Raw genomic sequence first — 21,099 nt, forward strand, 5'->3', positions numbered from 1 at the left:
TGCATAAATATATGTAAAATATATATATTAAAAATATCAGCCTAAATTCTTATTATGTTTATATTTTTTTCAGTTCTAGTTCTCACATAAAATCTTAAATCTTGAGAAGATAATTTTTTTTCTTACTAAAATATATTGGTTTTCACTTTAAATTCCCCCAGTCCTACTCATATATCACAGTGAAGCAATAGAAAAATTTTTCAAGCACCTGTTTCATTTATCTTAAACATACACTTAAACATATACTTAAAGATACAAGTGATTTCGGAAAAAAAAATATGTTCTTGACCTATATTGTAACAAAAATTCTACAAAATTGAGTATTTTAACAGTTCTGTTGGATAGTCCATATCTGAGGCCCCAGAACAAAGTAGGATTTTCTGGTATATGTTAAAGACAACTTTTAAGGTGAATTCCAAATAAGAAATGCATGCCAGCATAAATGTTCAAGATTTATGCAGAAGTCAAAATATCAAACAGTATGGATTCATATTTTTGTTCTATAATATCTTAGAAAAAGTTCAAATGAAACAGAATTACATGCAAATTTCACTATCTCTAACACAGCTTACAATTCTAGCAATTTAGAAGATGTAGTATAAAGAGAATATAAATGCTGATTATAATTTTGACATTTTGAAAAGATTACACTAAATATATCAATATGAAGAAAATTCTAATGCAGCAGAAGAGAGTGAAATAAAATATACTGTTCTTGAAATTCTTTCATCATTTAATACATCCTTAATAGCTCTAGTCACATTCTAAGACTATTTTACAGTCCTTCAATACCATAGAGTGTCATTATCAAATAGATATAATATATACAGTATTCCAAAGAACATCTGGTTTTAAATGTTTGAACTCCTAGCTTCTTTTTCCAAAGTTATACCTCCAAGGGCACTCTCAGGAAGTAAGTGTCCAAACTTTTTTGGATATTGCTCAAAATCCCATCTGGACTTCTCGTAGAACTTGAAAGTGTATAGACTGTCAGTGCAAGAAGATCCTAGGCAGATTCCAAACTGACTTGTTAAGGCATGCCCTCAGTCTCATTTTTCCACCAGTTCAAAAGGAAATGGGCAACTACAGCTTCTCTACAGACACATTTTTAAATTGCCTCTTTACTGTCAAGTCAAAAAGGACCTGGGGTTCGCATCTAAGCCTGAAAACATGCATCACCCTCAAATTCAGTGAATATACATAATGTGAAATGCAAAAATGCAGTTTAGATGAAAGAATTCATCTATTGCCACCATCTCTGCCTATATTTCTACACTGGGAAGGGAAATAAGATATGCAGACAGATGTCCTGATTCAGAGAAGTAATTAGCTTACCTTGCTCATGGTTGGAGTTCTATGCCATTCAAGTGCACAAGCATGGGTTTTTTAAATGAAAATTGTTACAGATGTGTTTCAGAGAATAAATCAAACAAAAATAAAATGCAACCAAACAAACCCCCAAACTACATAAAAACAAAACAGTAAGAAAAATAGAAAGATGTATAAGAACCAGTAGTGGCATTATTCTTGAGTGCTTTAGTACATTGGTTCCAATAGTTCTCTATGAAATGCAGTTACCAGCACTAAACCTCATGTTTTGTCATAGTTCCATTAAAAATTAGTGCAGTTTCTCTTTTTAGCTGCCAAATCTCTTATGTTAATGTAATAACTCACAGGGACATGTCACTTTACACCTATTACTTTACTAAAATACTGGTTTAAGTCTATATTATGCCAAGTATATTTTAACATGTGTTATAATGGAACTGATACTCATATTGATACCATGCTCAATTGCAGGCCTATTCCTGTAAATCTTGGAAACATTCCACAGACAACTTTTCACACCTTTTCCAAGATAATTCAGTGGTATATATTAGTGTAAAATATGCCAACTCATTGTTTAAATGCATGAAGGAAACAGAATCATGGACTTACAGTCTGTAATTTTCAGGACTCTTTTGAATTCTCCACTTCCAGATCCTCCACAACCATCTTCATCATCACAATCACCACTGATTTGTTCATCTACACCACCACCACTGCCTGTTTGTTGGAGATCCCATTTGTCATATTTTGGAAATGATTTGCCCTGTAACAGCTGAAGACAAGATATAGTATGCAAGTTAGCAGTACATATGGAGAGCTTCAGTGACTACCCAGAATTTCAGGTTTGTCCCTAGTAATTACCTGATTTGAAAAGGAAATTTCAGGATCAACATAATGAGAATTCTGATTTTTTTTTTTTTTTAATTTTTTTTTCTACTCTGGCTTACAGATAGATTTAAAAGAATGGTATTTGGAGATGTATAGTTAATTTTCAATTAAAACCCCACAAAATGTCTGTTTCTTTATCACTATAAAAGAAGATCTGGTACCAATTTCTGGCCCAGAGGCCAAGTGTAATGGATAAGTACACAGAATCATAGAATAGTTTGGGTTTGAAGGGACCTTTAAAGGCCATCTAGTCCAAATTCCCCTGCAATGAGAAGGGACATCTTCAATTAGACCAGGTTGCTCAGAGCCCCATCCAACCTGATCGTGAATATTTCCAGGGCTGGGTCATCTACCACCTCACTGGAAAACCTGTTCTAGTGTCTCACCACCCTCAATACAAAAACTTCCTCCTTAAACATGGTCTAAATCACACCTCCTTCCATTTAAAATCATTGCCTTTATTTCTACCACAACAGACCCCACTAAAATGTTTGTTACCCCCTTTCTTATAGGCCCACTTAGAGCAGACAGCATCTGTGCTACTTAACAGCAGTACCTGGATCTTTTAAAGACCCATGTGGTGTCTACTGAGACTTAAGATACATTTATTATTTTATGTGAATTTTTCAGTTTGAAATATCTGAAATAGTATGTGAGCTGTGTTGCAGCTCTATATCGGTGGACCCAAAACATACTTGTCTGCTCTGGGTGTGTCATATGGAAATCTGGTAGAAGCTGAAGAAAAAAAAAATGTGTTGGGATGATATCAACTGCTTGACCAAGGAACAGCAGACCTAACTAGTACAGTCAGAGGCAGGACTAACATGGAGAGAATTATTTCCAAAGGACATCCAGGCATTGCCTTGGAGAAATAATAAAGATGACCTAAAATAAAGCAGAAGGATAGCTGATACTGGCAGCTGCCTAAGCAGTGTAAGTGATTTGGTTCCAGTAAATAAACTGGTTCTCTGTGTCCTTTTATCACTGTAGAGATGGCCAATGATATCTGCCTGGTTTATAAGAAAACAGTAGAGATCTCAAAGTTTAATACATTTCTCCACTCTGTTGAGCAGTGCTGAGCAATCACCTGAATAATGTTAATCTCTCTCATTTATCAAATGTTCAACTGCTGTCATCCAATTTTTAAATATACGAGGTACAACTGTTATACATACACAAACAGTATGCCCTCTTCCCCATTCAGATTAATTTCAGTTTATCTGTCAGATAAATATGAACATCACAGCCTCTAAAAAACCAGGTGCTTACAAATGTTAATAATTCTTATAACCTTATCTTATCCAAAACATCAGTTTGTACAGGTTTGTGCATTACGCATGCTTAAATCTAGGAAGACTTCTTTACACTGGCCAAAACCTCACTGGCTCAGATTCTTTAATTTAATAATCAGATAGTTCTTTCTTCTTGAAATAGCTACTAATTAGTCAGAAACAGACACAGTTGTTTTATACCTTCAAAAATGTGTTTGCTTTGTTGTTTAACAAGATACTGGCTTCATATTTTCAACAAATATAATGATTTTAGTTTCAGATTATGGAGTCACTTCCCAGACTGCTTAATCTGTTAAGTGCTATACAGTGCCCAACAAAAAATATTTTAATCACCACTACAACAAGATCACTCAGATAAATCTCAATGGTTCTATAAGATCCACTTGCCACTGTGTAGAACAGGAGAATGCCACTCACCATGGAATCAACAGGACCAATTTATGCTGCACTTTTAATTCAAAAGTTTTATTAGGCATTTATATGCTACCTAAAAGACAAACTACCCAGCTAAGAGGAAAAAAAGCTCATTTTTACTGCTGCTCATCTCCCTGCTCATTGTGTAATCCATGCCATACTTCTACCATAATAGTATTTATTGAAACAAAACACAGGCAGTTTAATGAACTAGACTCATAACAGCACACTTATTTTTCACCCCAAATCATATTATGACACATTCCCAGGGCCAGTTGTATGATAAGGTACTTTTTTTCCCTGAGCTCTGTGGCATAAATGTGGCATGAACTTCCAGCAAGACAGTTTTTCAAACAAAATTTTTTGCCAAAGTTTCCACAGTATACCATATACATATACACCATATATACCACATATATATCTGGTGTGTGTATATATATACATATATATACACACACATTTTTTCAGCCTGAGAACATGCATCCTCCTCTATATCTGTTTCAGTCTTAGAAATATATAGACTTAATAAGGTTTTATATTCTGTTGCTTCTTTAAATTTCAGCACAACTTAGTTGTTTCTCTTTCCTCTCTTTCTTCTTATTATGCATTATTGACTTCTGCTTAGAAATCTAAAAACACAGGTGATCCCACTTAATTGCTTTAAAGGTAGATTCAACATTGAAAAAGTGCTCTTTAACTTTTTCCAAACTTTTCACTGTACTTGAAAAAGTAGAGATTAAATAATGAGTAAGCTCATTCATTTTTTGGACTTTGTTATTCTCTTCAGTCTCCTTAATTGTACAAGAAGAAATACTGTCTCCATATAAGTTCACAAATCTCCGTGCTGGTTCTCTACTAAGCAAGGTTTGGATCTAGTATAAATTCTTTATTAAACAGAAATCCATGTAGTTCTTCAAAGATAAATTGATTCACATTACAAAGATAAAAGTTGTTTAAAAGAATTATTCTCTTGTGCTGCACTTTTTAAAAAGCTATTATTTAAGAGGAAAATAAGTACATGTTATGACTGGAAAATTTTGTTGTATATTCTTACTGGGTCTTCCAGCTGAATAAGAAGGGTTACTAGCTGTATACTATCTGCCCCTCAAAAAAATACAATGAATGTTCTTCCCGTTGTGTCACAGTCTAAAATAATCTTTTTTCTTCTTATTTTGTCCAAAGGTTTTTCCATTCTATCAAATTTTTGTCTCAAAAACTCCAAAACCCCAAACCCCATGCTTTAATCATACATTATTGTCTTTCAATTTCAATGGAAGTAGCAGCAAATATATTGGCAACAGTGTTAATTTGAATGAGATATGGCAAGGGTTAGTTCACCAGTGTTCTGAGACTGCAGTAGATACACCAGCATTCCAGATTTGCTGGTTCTCAATGTTGATGAAATTTTATTGAACTAAGACTTTGGTATCAAAAGCATGTCCTCTGCTGGTGGCATTTTATTTTCCCAGAAAGTTTGTGCGCCACTACTAGGGTACATGTGCATGGGGGAATGATTTGGGTGTAAGTCAACTGAAAGGTCCTTTGGAGTCTTCATCTTCACAGCTTCCCTACATAGCTTTGAGAAGTTTGGCCTCCCTCAGATCTTTCAGTGCTCCATTGCCCAAATACCTCTCAGGACTTTCATTGATGGCTTAGTGGAATGCTTTCTTTTACCCAAAAGCAATTCTGAACAAGGTTATAATACCAAAAAGTACCATTAATAAATTTTGTGAAATTTCACCTTTTAGAATGAAAATATTTGCATTACAGAAATTACACTGTTGTAATAAAGTACTTCCAGGGTTCTGTAAATAATATGACTCATTGCCCTGTAACATTTCAGTAAGAAAATGAACTGCTTGCAGCAGCTACAGAGACACCTATGAGGGTACTTGAAGCTTCTCAACAAATCTCAGAGTCTAAGTATAATTAGGAAGATTGTCACTAAGGATGTATGGTTATTGTACAGTCCTATAGGGCCTAGTAAACTTTCAAGATTATTTAAGACTTTTATCGATGAATCTGGAAAGTAAAATGAAAAACAAAGTGGTAATGATAAATCTTTTACTGCCACAAGAAGTGGAGAACTACTAAACAACAAAGAGAAGTGACAAACTAAGAAAATCTCATCTGGCAAGTGAGGCAATTGAGTGAATTTTAAAACACATACTATAATAAAATACAGACAAAAGTAAATTTGCAAGTCTAAATATTGTATTACATGCATATTAAAAGAAAAAATATTCTGTTCCGTAAATTAATTGTGGGTGTCCTGGGTAGCCAGAAGAATAAGAATTACCACAAGCAATGTTCTAGCCAAAGATTTTAATGGGATATCTTTGGGGACAGAAATAGGAATACTGAATCAGATTCGGGGTGTTATATTACTCCTAAATCCCATTCTCATTGCCTTTGTTCATAAAGGATGGCACAGAAGTGAATTCTATTTCAGTGATTAGAATGGCAGCAAAAAAGTGCTTTTGTTTTAACCAAGGAGCTCATCCTTTAGTGCCCTCAAAAAAACCCCTTGATCTCAAGAATTTATTTAACCAGCCTTATGAACCTTGTAAGTGCCTATACGGCAAACACAGATTTAATAGATTCAGCAGGCCAAAGTATATGAAAATAGCAAATAAATCAATTTTTTTATTTAAACATTCAAAGTGAATCATAAAAAATCTATGCTACCAGAATAATACATTTAAAAATATTCAGGTTGGTCTATATTAAAATAATTTTTCAATAATAAACAAGAATTATCAACAGTTGTGGTAAGGGTGTTTTTTGATTTTTCTTTTTTTTTTTCTGGATCAAACAGGTTTTGGTCTTAAATCATGAATTAATTCAGAGATTCAAGGACATGCTATGTATGAGCTTGAAGTAAAAAACCAAAATGGTCCCTTCTGCCTCTCAAAAATTTATTAATTCATATAAGTAAATCTGAAATGGCAAGACTGTACTCTATTTTGGTTTTTTGAGCTTGCAGGAAGTTGCAAGTGATTTAATCTCTGTTGTTGTTTAGCTCAGCAGGAACACCAGACAGTCTCACTCCCTCTCAGTGGGATGAGGGAGAGAATCAGAAAAATGGTAAAATTCATGGGTTGGGGTAAAAGACAGTGTAGTATGACATAAAAGAAATGGAAAATAATAATAGTAATGATGATAAAAGAATGTAAAAAACAAGCAATGAACAATACCATTTCTCACCACCTAGTGACTGATGACCTGAGCAGTGAGCCACCAGTCCCTGGCCAACTCTCCCCAGTTTATATGCTGAGTGTGATTTTGTAAGTTATGGGATATCTCCTGGGTCAGTTGGGGTCAGCAGTCCCATATGTGTCCCCTCCCATCTTCTTGCACACCTCCCCCCTGCTCACTGGCAGGGCAGTAAGAGAAGATGAAAAGTCCTTGACAGAGTAAGCACTGCTCAACAACAAGTAAAACATTACTGTGTTATTAGCATTATTCTCGCCCTAAATCCAAGACACAGCATAATCCCAGCTACTAGGAAGAAAATTAAATCTATCCCTGCTGAAACAAGGACAATGTCTAATGAATGATGAACACTGAAAGGCCATAAAACTTATGTTTATACTATTGAAACTGATGTGATAAATAAAATCTAGTATTCTATTCACTTATTCTACATCATATACCTTCATGGGAAACATGGATTTTCTATAAATTTTATTGTTTTGTATTTAAATAAAAACATCTTGATGCTCTATTGCAGTTCACTGTGAATTAAGCTCAGTCATAGTATTTCCTCTCTTTCATTTATGTGCACATCATAAGTACTTCTGGAGGGAATCTCAAAGGACCCCAGCAGTGAATCCAATTTAGCTAATCAAGTCAAATCCAGACTATTTCTAGAAGTATTACTACCTTGAACTCTTTCAAATGAGAGGCGTAAACTGCTAATTTTTTTCTCTCTGCTTAGCATTGCACAGAAAATACTTAGGAATACAGCATTTCCTTTGGTGATCTCTTAAGAAAAACTACTCATACACCTGTAGGCCAGAATTTCCTGCAGGGTTTCATTTCCTCAACAAAAATGTGCATTCCAAATTAGAAGTCCAGTTTATACTGGAGACTGGTATTTAGATCACTAGAATGGCAACTCATAGTCCCTCATGATAGTGCTCTGTTGGGATTTTTTTGAATAAAAAGCTTAAAAAGCTGTAGCTTTGTGTGAAGTACATCAGCTCTTTTTTTTTTTTTAATGATATTTTCAAAAAGAGAATGAGATTTCTAATCAGATATAGCCTTTATATCCTTGAGATGATACACAAAGTGCAAGCAATACATACAGTGCTATATCAAACCCACTGTTTTCTGCCTCGATCCAGGGCTACAACTCTGTTTCAAGTTTGAAAACCCATTCTTCTCCATAAAATCACCAGTAGACTGAAATTCTGATGGAACACAATATTTCTCTCCAGTCTAAGCTAACTCAGCTGAACAAAGATATACACATTCATTCTGCTTACTGAACTGAACTGCAAAAATTAGAAAGGTGGCTAAGCACCAGCACTGCACAACACAGCTCTAACCTACCTTTTGTGCTTTCTTGATATACCTTTACTAACGCAGGATCAAATCAGCTGCTGCCTGAATAGTGGAAATAAGAATCACCCCAGCTTATTATTATACAACTACTTCAAAATCCAGACATTTCTTCTCAGTAGTTATTTATGTCTCATTCAAAATCACTTAGTAAGAGAACAAAATTTTCAAAGAAAGCTAATTGCTGAATTAGGTAGCAATGACTAGCAATTTTCATTGAAGGTACAATTCCACACAGTGAGACTATGTGTTCAAGCACAAGCACACACTGAACATATTGTTCCATCCTTAGCATGCTTCCTGGCCATCACAGAGTTGAACTGACCTAACTAGCACTCTCCACAAAAATGCTTGACCCCAATTTGAGCCTCAGCATAGTCTACAGACTGTTCTGAGTAGGCAGCCTGGATATGGTTATTCTGCTGTAGGAAATAGGACACTTGCTGTTCCTGAACATTTTTATTTAATACAGTTAACAGATGCAGTTTTTTGGGATGTCTACAGTGCCAAATAAAAGAGAACTGGGCAATAAGGTACAGTGATAGATATTGAATTTCTCAGTCTTTGTAACTTACATCTGTTCCCCAACCAGTTCTCCCTAAGATAAATCGCTTATTAAGAGGGTATTTGTAAGCACATTTGTAAGGGGATGTGGAGCAGTATGTTCTCACCCTTGATCCTCTTTTTACTTAGCAATATAGATACAGCTCCTAAATGTAATTGTCCATTCACAAATACCCTTTTCCTAATTTGTTACATATTGAAATCTTGCTTAATATTTGCATTTTACATCTAACACCACCTATTCATGTTCTCACTTGAGTTCTGTCATGAGCGATTACTTTTCTTTCCAGCTGTTACTTGTTCAGAGTGAATATAGGAGCAAAAGTTTGGCTCTTATCCCTTGGTGCAATCCCTGCTGCCACAGATATGCACACTATCAACTTGATGTGTTTAAAAATATTTAGGTATTTCCATCTGTAAAAATGCATGTCTTGCTAACATTTCACTGTAGGTTTAAATCATCCTCGGAAAATTAAGTAAATGAATTAGACATTTCTAAGGTAACAAATGAGAGCAAAATTAAACTCCAGAACAATAGCATGTACTCTTATTTCTGTCTAGTAGTTGAAATAACAGAACAAAGTCACATTATATATGATTAATGTCAGAGACTAATGTTCTTTGCCCATTTCACCCATCCATGCATGTGCTTGTATTTTTTTATGCCACTGTTCTTTTCTGTTCATCTGTTCCCTTTTATTCATTTGAATATTATTGGTTATAACCCCCTCCACTTGATATTACAAATAATTTTTCAGATAATTTGAAAATAATTTTAATTTTAATCACCCTTTACCTCATCCTCATCTGAATTTTTGGACCTTTCTACCTTGACAAGGGTTGATATAGATAGATATATATGACATATATTAGACAGTTTTCTTTGTTGGTAATAGTAGACTGAAATTCTGTTTTTCCAGAACAGAATATGTGAATCACTACTAGACAGCTTAATATCAAGTGCTTTCATGAATGATTGAGGTCTAACCAAAAATAAGAAAATGGATTGACTTAAATAACATGGCATACTGTGATCAGATAAAGCTCATTTGAACAAACATAACCAGGATTGTGGGTGAGGTTGGGCTTCAGAATCATGCACCTCAGTGTAGATGCCAAAACATTTACATGTTTTTCTGTAAGTAAAATGTCTAAGGTCCTCAGTAGTAATTTGCATGTTAGAATTTTAATTCAGTTTTGTGGACATGGTTGTCTATTGCTTTTTGATATGACCTAGAGTATCTGGAGAACTACACAGTGAGAGAGGAGTGATAGAGAATTTGCAGAAGAGCTTCTCAAGCAACAGTTGGAGGCCAAGGAACACCGAGCAGCTGGAATGGTTCCAGGCATCTGAGCACATGCAATTGAACCATAATCCTAGTTAAAGCTGGGAGTTATTCAGCTGAGCAAAGGCCAGAGTCTAAACTGAGATTTATAGAAAAGAAATAATGACAAAAGAAAGTTTTCCAAGTAAATTCCTAATTCCTTTAGCCAGGCAGTGAATTTTCTGTTTGTTTGGTAACAACACAGCTCATAGCACAACTAGGTCAACTGGACAAAAGCACAGTGGAATCTCAACCATTATCTAGATGCTATAGATATAAAATTCATTGTTTCTCTGTATGTTACTTCTCTATATAAATATACTACTAGCAAGAAAAAGATCAAATTATTTCTGAGGAAAAATGCTGATTACAACTAAAGAATTAAATTTTCTCAAAGAAAGTTTCAAACCAAACATTTTCAGTATTAACAACTACAACTTGGAAAATCATATGGAGAATTAATCATAATTAAAGCCAGTTTCAATAATCTCACGATTATCATTACACAGGACAGATTTTCAAATAAAATAAGAAACCAACACATACCAAAGAAGTTGTGAAATGGGAGAGAATTCACAAAGAGATTCCTATATAGCGACGTAAGTGCACGATCATTAACTCATTATCGGGAACTGATTTCTAGTGATAATAACATCAGTCTGTTATGAGTCTGGCTGTTACTTAAAAATAAAAATCATGACATTAGCAAAACAGTAAGTGTTCAATTTTAATTTTTTAAGAAAAAGTTTATTCCATACTTCAACATGTTTGTGTTAAATTGCTACTGAAAAATAAGCTAGGAATGGGTTCTACAGCAGATTATCTATATGACATCAGTTGTTCACCTGTGTATTTCCAGTCTGTGTCAATTCTGATCTTAGGTCTACAAAAATAGAACTTCTTTTTACTTCTTTGACACAGTTTTTTACTTAAGAGTTAATAATCTGTAAACCCTTGTTTCCTCTCATTATCAGTAGAAACAGAAGTCCAAAGTTACAGCTGAAGTGAATTAAACATCATGATAGATAATGAAAATCACAGATAGGCTATTTCAGGTTTTGATTTCTTCTTATGCTTCACAGATCTGCAAGTGAAAGGGCATAATATTAAGCCATTTAGAAGCAGGACCTTCTGGAACACTTTTCACTTTATAAGAATATGCTACTTGACATTTCTTCTGGAGGGCCATTCAGAAGGCATTATAGAAAAAGCTGCACTGCAATAATCTGTGATGCCATCATGAGCAAAATTGTGAACGTATTGTTAGAGGTACATTTCTATTGCTACCCTATTGTGAGTGGATAAATTGGTGATTTATCCAGAGAACTGATTTCAGAGAATGGAATTCAGTAGACAGGCAGTGGAGGTGACCCACCAGCAGTGCTGACTGACACACTGCTTTCCCTTATTCACCAGCAGCATGATAAAGCTACTTTCATCTTTTACTTGGTGACATTTCTAGTCCTCACATCAGTGGACTCAAGTGACTGAGAAAAAGCAACAGCTGCTGTGTAAAATTCATGAAGACTAAGCTGACAGCAAGGCCAATATTGCGTATCTTCAGGAAACTAGTACGCTCCTAGAAACATTTGAAAGCAAGTTAAATACAAAAATAAAACAGAAGGAAGCCTTTACTTTTGCATTAGCCATTGCTCTGTAGATAATGCAAGTGAAAAATGTCCCATATACTTAAAAATGGAAACATTAAAAATGCATTTCCCTCTTCAGCAGCTGCATATGTACTTTTCCCTTAAATCAGAGCATTTTAAATTGATCTAGAATATGATGTGACAGTAGACACCTGTAAAATTTAACACATAACTCAATTACTGTGAAACAAAATCCTTCAGTACTCATTTATCTCATCATGGACATAGCAATGTTGCCTACAGAACAGTTTTTGTCAGGATGGATTCTCTGTGCAAAAATAATGTCATGTCCCATGTCCCCTCCCCCCCCACCCTGCAATACAGAAGATGTTATGCAGAAGCTTAATATAACTAATAACCAGGAATCTCCTTATATTAGTGAGACCAAGTATCAATTACAAAGGCATACCTCCTTATATGTGACTTTGTTTGGCCCCATCCTATAATAAGAGATTGCCACAAAACATACCACAGCAAAAACACGTATCCAGAATCTTCTGCATTATTTATCAAGTTGTTCTTAAGGTCCAATATATCCTCTTTTCATTTTCAGAATATATCCTTCAGACAGAATGCCAGTATAAACTCTAGTACATAATTTATGCCGCACTTAAGCCTTACACTGAAAGTTTTCCAGTCCCTGAGATTGTGTGCCAGCATTCTCCAGAAGGCAAGTGATTTCTCAATAAGGTTAAAACAAAGGCTTTCCTGCCACACAATTTGCCCCTTGTCCCCATTCTTGAGTTGCCATTTATTTTCGTGATTTCTGTATAACTATATTTCTCTGGTTGTATTCGTGTAGTAAGGCTGCTTTGCATAAATTGAGACTTATCATATATGAAGGGCTGTATTTTTAAATCCTCTTTGCCTCAAAACTATTCTTAAAATAGTTCCCATTGCCTAGTCTTGTCAAAATGCATCATGCCTGTTTTTCAAAATCTTCAAGAGAATTAAGGTATCCTTGAAATGTGAAAGTGGTGGAGGAGGGGACCTGTACATTACTTGAGAACAGGTTTCTCGGTGCATAAAGAAGTGCACCATTTACAATCAAAGTCTTCTCAGAAAGATTTGATAGAACAATTCTCTAGATCCCATTGGGTCTTTGTATCTGTGATAAGATTATAACTTTTCTCAGAAAATCTAGCTTCAAGTTCAAGTAGCTGCCTATGCTATTTCTCTGCAGCATTACTTATTCAGATGCAATCAAATACCATGGAGAATATTATAAAATAGAGGAAGCCTTTTTCGAAATTCCTGAGAAAGCCTGGCTCATGCATTTTGCAGCTGTAATATGTGCGCAATGGTCTAATTATAGTAATCCTAATCTATGCAGACTATGTTATTAAACGTGACATATATTTTAATTGTTGACAGATGGCTTTGAACCATGTATAAATATTTATAAAGTCACACGTATTCCTACAGCTAGCACACACAAAAGTTCCAGGTATATTAGTCTGTCTTTTCTGAATCCTTTCATATGCACATGCAAACTCAGGATTTCCATTTTAATAACTACTTTATTGTTTAGGTTATCTGAAGACATAAAAGAACCATTTTCTTTTTAAAGTGAAATGAATATTGCATAGATTACAGAAAGTTTTGATTACTGTGGAAATCAGAGTACTTTTTCATCAGTACATTGTATTGTGTTAGCCCATGTGCTCACTGTTATTAAATAATTGCCACTGTGCTGCTTATTCATAATCACCCATCTTCTCTCATCACTACAGGGGAGATATCAATAGAAACCTTAAAATCTCCAAGAACAGTGCAGAAAAACAGGATCAATCCAGCAACACCATTCATTAACACGTGAATCTTATGTAGAACTCAGAAATCTTCATTTAAATCCTGCGTAGTGAAAAAGTTGGTTATTAACAAAACACCCAAAACAAGTAGAAAATAGGCAACATTTACAAGAACTACCATATAGGAAGCACATTATCTGAGCTTTTCAGAGATGTCCAAGGGTAGGCTTAAACTAATGAATAAGGTGAAGACTGAAGGATCACACAAGTCAGAAAATCTGCTTACACATCTTTTCAGCTGTTATGGTGCGAGTCAATTCACGTAGCTTTAGAAATCTAAACTTAGGCATCTGTCTGTGCAGAAAGAGAGGCAAGTCCAGTGGGTAATTCATCTCAGCCTAAATTTATCTGTAAGATGTTTATTGAAGTCAAAAGTCAGATTCTTTGCTGCTAATGTGGTTTTGCAAAAAAACCCAACCAACCAACCAGCCACACAAAAAACCCACAACCAAACCAAGAAAAAGAAAAACTGTGCAGGTTTACTTTTTTTTTTTTCCACTGTAGGACATTTCTATTCAACTTAAACACCTGCAGGCTATTTAAGTGGTACTAGTCACCTTTTAGAGTCACTAGATCTTTTAGAGTCAAGAAAACAAAGACCCTTGTCTTTGGAAAGAAACAAGAATCTTCAAAAGTCTGAGCTCATCCTAAAATAAATCATGCAAGGATGCACGGACATATGCATTGCTGATTTTGGAAGAGCATTATATGGTGCTACATATTCCAAAGAAGGTTAATTTTTTTCCACCGAGATTCTTGCACTAAAAGCTCATTCTGGCACAAACTACTCTCCTGCAGAAAATGGAGGGAGGAGTCAGCCATTTAAAACAACAAAGTGAAAATTAGAAAACTTGGCATTTAACTTCAAAAACTGCAGCCATGAAGTGACAGGATACTAAGTCCTTTCAAGAGGGTGTGATAATTTCTTCCTTGAAAATCTGGTGAAGGGATAAATCAGCAAGAAAGGAAAGAAAATAAATGTCAGGCATTTGATGTCAGTCTTCCTACTGCCTCAAAGGTAGAGAAAAAATATTTTTAAAGTTTTGAGAGTAAATTATAAAGCTATTTGTTATATTCATTTTCCTTACAATTAGTAGAAATTTTTATGGCAAGTTTTATACATTTTTTTTAGCACAGTGACAGTAAGATTTCAATTCTTTTCATTGCATCAGAAATATTTCACACAAAGTATGCCAATAATCAAACATCAGAAATGGATGAGTCAGCATTCTAAGGCTTTTATGAAATATAAAAACATCTTAAATTCCTTTGAGCTGAGCCAGATTTATTGTATCTTATTTTCTTTTATATAGAGTATCTAATTGGGGAAATACTGAAAACTCCTATTCAATGCAGCTATACATTTTTCATTTTATTAGAAGTATGAATTTCTACCACTAAAATCTTTCATACAAAATTAAAAAAATAAACATTGTTAAAGCCAAGCATGAATATCGTATACTCTGTGTAAGGCACTTTGGGTGTTTTTCAGTTTCTCATAATCCAATTACCTATGTGCATGTCCTTACTTCTCTGGAGATAATATATGACAGGTGGAGTCTGAATTTTGTTTCAAATGCTAGTAAAATTTATATATTGTACTTAACCTGACACAGATTTCGTTATTGCAATGTGTTCATTTCTGCATGGTTTTGTAATTTAAATTTATGTAGAAATGGGAATCATTAAGAGATCAAGTATTAATGTCAAAAAATACAGAATGCCTTTGATAAAATATGAGACAAAATACATAAAAATGTTAAGTCTGAGGTTTATTTTCTAGAGTTCAGTGTTCCCATTTCTCTTTATATCTTTGAAAAATTGAATGTGTAATAAATTACAATCCTAGAAGTTGCTCAACTCAAGACTTTTACATACAATCAACTGGATATGCATAGTATAAATGTTAGTAAAATACAGTTCTGTTTATAATAACAGAGCTTCAGTCCATCACATACAATAAAATTTGATTTTTTGTTTTACTGTAGTGCTCTTTTGCATGCAGGCCTGGGCTTTACTGCTCTATAAATTGCAAAGAAAGCAGAGCAGTTCTAATGTGAGCTGGTACACTACAGTGCAGTACTGGGGGCTGCCAGCTGTTGTGCTCCAGCCCGGGAGAAAAATTAACCCCTTAATCATAGAGTCACTGAATGGTTTAGGCTGCAAGGGACCTTACAGATCAATTAGTTCCAATCCTCCTGCCATGGGCACAGACACCTTTCACCAGAGGAGATTGCTCAGAATCCTATCCAACCTGGACCTGAACACTTCCAGGGATGGAAGTTCCCCTCCACCCCAAGAGGCAAATGTCCCCAAGAGGCAAAGATTATTCCTACAGGCAGAGCCTTAGGGAAAAAGATATGGCTCAGAAATCAAGCCATATTATCAATTATATCAAGCTCGTATAATCAAGCCTCAACCCTATCTTAAAACTCTGTCAACAGAAGAAGAGAGATCACTTATTTTCTTTCATACAATAACTTATTTATTAAGGTTTTCATACAAAAAATTAGATACCCAGGCTGAAATCCACACCCTGTCCACAGTGAATCACACTCATATTTTCTTCTATTACCCTAACTTTTATACTATAGTCTACTTTCATTAAGAAAGACATGTTCTCAAGATATTCTTACCAAAAATATATCAATGAAGAATGAATTCTTAATATTTTATGGACCCAAAGTGCTAAAGAGAAATCAGAGATTTGTAACCTCTTAGTTAAAGACCTGAAAGTTATAGTAACTGAAGAATAAAGTTCTCCCTCCTCAAAGATCCTGTAGTTTTGATTTAGAGACCTTCTCTCTGGAATAAGCTGAACTAGGATTTCTCAACTTGTACTTTAATCATCAAACTATTATTTGAGGGAAAAGAAGGAAAAAAGCAGCAGCTTCTTCTCTTAGATCAATGTTTAAAGACTGTACCATTTAGAATAAGTTATTAAATTACCATCTCCACGAATTTGAAGGAGCACACAGACAGAATGGCTGGAGGGGAAACAAAATAAGCCAGACAGAGATGAGCCCCTGTCCCAGCCATCCCATAAAAGCCTCAACTGATGGACTCTGGGTTACCTGTCTTCCAGACTCTATGGAAGGATCTCCATGGATCACTTCATATACTGAAGGAGTTACTTCCTAGGAAATGTGAGACGCTTCTAGGATGAAGGGGAAGTGCATTTTGCGATTGTACAAAGCTTAATATGGGATGCTTAGAGGCAGAACCAAAGATAAGGAAAGGTAGAGATCAAGGGGTTCTGAGGAGGAGCGAGCATGGGAAAACAGAGGGGCAAAGAGATGAAAAGGGCCAGTCGATTTCAAACAGGGTCTCATCTGTACACTTAACTGGCTGTGCTCTATGTATGACCTGCACAGCCTGCCCTGTGCTCCATTTAACTCCGAGATTTATTTGGGGTGAGAGCCTACATTTTGTGTGTATAACAGTCTGAGAGTCAGCAGCTCATGTGGGGACCATAAGTCACGCCGGTCCCTCTCTCTCTGATGGAGGCACTGGATTGCACTGATATTCTGATATGATGATGTCATATGTTAGAGTGCCATAGCTGGATTGGACTAGGTCAAGTCAGGTAAGAGGTCTGGGAGCCAGGTAGTGAAGCAAACATAGGTCTGGGCTGGATACTGGAGAGGTCAGAAGGTCTATGAGTTGACTAGTGGAGGGGTCAGAAGGCCACTGGCACATTCATGTCAGTGTGTGAGGCCACCAGCGACCAGAAGATCCAAGACTGATGGGTAGATGATGAGTGCCTAGGGGTAGTAACTGAAAGGATCCCTAGTCTGTGTGTCTGGATATACGGATGGGCAAAGGGCATCTGTCCCAGAAGGAGTCAGGTTGTGAGCCTGGGGGTGGGATGGCATGCTCAAGTGCCAGCAACTGGGGACATCAAAGTTCAGTTATTGGACAAGCTAGGTGTCCAAAGGCTAGTTATTGAAGTGATATTTTGTATGTGTGTGTGCATATATATTACATATATATATATATAAAAATACATATATATATGTGTTCATATATATATAATGCATATACATACATATATGCGCATATATATATATATATATATATATATATATATGTATTTTCCATTAACAGGGTTTCATCCTGACCAGTTAGACAAGTGAACAGAATCAGGCAATCGGTGCAGTTTGTGTCTACATGAGCACTGTGTTTTCCATCTGTGTTGACATGTTGCATATAGACCTGTTGTGTGTTCATACACATTTGCATATTGGGAATATGTGCTCAGCCTTGGTACTGACTGTACCTGGGGTACTGACATGATGCTGTAGCACTTGACAAGCCCTAACATAAGGCATTTGCATTAAAGGTTTTTTAGGACACCTCACTCTCGGTCCATGTGTGTTCAGCAATCTTTGAGAATGATTGCTAAAATGGGCTTTCCAGGACAGCTGCACAGAGAGATGTCTTATTTCTGTATCTGCAATAGCAAGACTTCGTGGTTGCCATGAAGGTCTTCAGGGTAAGACAACTTCACACATGCAGAAAGCTTCATTTTGGAAATTTTTATTTAGATTCTCACCTTCAGGTTTTTGGGTTTTTAGGGTTTGTTTTTTTTTTCAGGGTTAGAGGAGGTCTATCTACTGTTTAAGGAAGATTAACAAAATCCTGAAGAATGCCTGTGATCACAGCAGATATCCCTATCTGGTCAGAAGGCTGTGCAAGTTCCACATTCTTTTAGAGCCCTTTGTATATCAGTGAATAAAAGATGGCAGCACAAAGTCAACATAATAAAAAAATGAGTATTCCCTGTGAGCCACATGAACTTTCTCCTGGCCAGACCTTCATTCCACAGAGCAATTACTTTCAATGCTTGATCTTGAAATTCAAATTCAGACAAATTTTTCCCTTTCTTTTTTTACAAATAAGCAAAGGCTCCAGGCCTGAACCTCAAGACAACATGCATATACAAATCTGTATTTATGAAAAGTTCATGCAAACTGTTAACAATTCTGTCATGTATCAAATGGTGTATGTCAGCTAGCCCCTGATATTCTTCAGTATACTTTTATTGTTTTAAACTGGTCTTGATATAAACCATCACTCTTGCTGTAGTATAGCATAAAAGAATGCTAGAGTTTTTAAAGCTTCTTTTTATTCCTTTAGAACACACTCTCACAATTGTCTTCCTACTTCATAAGCCAAATCTAGACTATGCACTATCTGGTACATATCACGAAATCAACATAAATTAGGGTTACTATCTGGCCAAATAAGATATAGAATTAATAATTTATTTGATATATCATTTTGAGAAGACCCATTACCTAATTAATTTAAATGTAAATGTCGGCAGAGTAGATTACATATGTTACACAGGTCCCAGAGACACATTTGTGTTCCAGCCTACGTTACAGCCTTACTCATCTGAAATTAACCTTTCCATAGTTCTTTTTAACCTGAAAAAATCATAGATTGCATGGTTTGTAAATGCCAATTTCCTGATTTTCTTCCCCTGACTTGCAAAAACAGGCACAATTTGGAAGAAAGTAATATCAGTTTTGCCATTTTTACTGCATTTAAACAAAAAGCCTTTACTCTCCAATTTATACTCACAGAAGACTGTGAGTATACACATGGTAAAAACACAAACAAAACACATTCAAATATTCAGCTCCAAGAGAATAATCAGAAATGTGGCAAAGAACGCAGCTTGCAGTAGCTCACCATATTTTGAGATAAAATTTATTCTCAGCAAATAAACCCATCTGCTTTCACTCTCTTGTTACTTTTATAATTTCATTGAGCCACTGTCTCTTTTACCAGATCACTTTTCTCTGATTCACAGCTTGCAAGTAGCATTAAGTCAGGACTGTCAAAATGAGGGCCAGCTATTAGAGCAGATATATTTTCTATCAGGAGAATTCAGAGCAATATGTGATCCAAGATAACATAATTTCACCTATATAGTTTGGACACTGAGGCCTAATTTTCAATAATTCAATTATTCTGTTTAGTTATTACAGTTTTAAGTGTTTTGTGATAATCAGCATAAACTAATTAGACATAAAACTATACAACATTCATTTTTAAACAATTACATTGTAAATGCTGATATTAGCAGATTATACAGCATTTTTTTGGTTGTTTCATTAAATGATTGTGAGAGAATGCTCTAAAAGCATTAACATTTGCCCACCAATACCTTCAGAGTCCATAGCAGATGTGGACTATTGAAGGAAATACACAAATTATGTATATTTTCTGTCAAGCACACTAGATAGATAAACAACCACTACTTACATTCACAAAGTTGCAGAGTGATGTCTGTAGGAACAACAAAATGTTCCTGGACATGAATGAATTAACAGAAATGGGTCTAGCATATTACCTCAGAATTGTTAATCATCATCACCACAAAAAAAAAAAAAAAAAAAAAAAAAAAAAAAAAAAAAAAAAAAAAGCCTGAAGAGAACACTAAGCTAGCAGTAAAAAAAGATATCTTAACAGCAGCCAAATATATCAATGGAATAATTATTTCAATGGACATAGTACTTCTTCAAGGCCAAAAGCTCCAATATCTGAAAGATCATATATTTTAATTTTATTCTGTTATTTCAATGCAGTTATCTATCTTTAAAATACCACCGATTTGCTTTGGTAATATCTCTGTGGCAAATTACTATCCTGCTATTCAGATTTCTCTTCCCGTAACATGAAGATTATAAAAATTAAGCCAAACATATCAGTATGACATGCTACTGGAACAAAACATATAGAGAACCTTGTCTTAACCCTTGCAAACACTGTGTTTATTCCAGGAGTCTGATTTAGTAGCAGAAAAAGCTCTTGAGAAGAAAAACAGAATAAAAAACAGCTGGCTGCATTCCTGCCAGGCACTTTCACAGTTCATAAACTCCCAAAACACAAATGAAATACATTAACATCAAGCAATTCTTAGATTTCAACAAAAATCTTTAACTTCACAGCTGAAAAATATAGCATAATCTCATTTTTCCTGAAACCAACTCACACTCTATTGAAAGTCTTTCTGCAAAACAATCAGCATGCAGAGAGATTCAATAACAGCAACAACAAAGTACAGGAGTTATTTGCTTCTTCCAGGAAATCATGGGAAGATATTAAAGACTGCAGCTTAATCCAGAACTACTGTATTTCCTTGGCTTTGAAGGCCGGCCATGTACATAAATTATTACATTTTTATATGAGGCAAAAAGAGACAGTATAGACAATGACAACATGTATAGAATACTATGAAAAGTTAGTA

At 35.2% G+C, this 21,099-nt stretch overlaps 1 protein-coding gene across 1 annotated transcript in view; it reads right to left on the minus strand.

Moving 5' to 3' along the window:
- Positions 1 to 453: 453 nt before the first annotated feature.
- GPC5 (glypican 5) overlaps positions 454 to 21,099 on the minus strand; it is a 325,506-nt gene continuing 304,860 nt past the window's right edge. The window contains exons 7-8 of the mRNA XM_069027549.1: positions 1,939 to 2,101; positions 454 to 509 (exon numbers count right to left, since the gene is read on the minus strand). Coding sequence (XP_068883650.1) covers positions 454 to 509; positions 1,939 to 2,101 — 219 coding nt within the window. The remainder of the gene's footprint in view (positions 510 to 1,938; positions 2,102 to 21,099) is intronic.

This window comes from Aphelocoma coerulescens, chromosome 1, assembly GCF_041296385.1.
Source record: "Aphelocoma coerulescens isolate FSJ_1873_10779 chromosome 1, UR_Acoe_1.0, whole genome shotgun sequence".
NCBI lineage: Eukaryota > Metazoa > Chordata > Aves > Passeriformes > Corvidae > Aphelocoma > Aphelocoma coerulescens.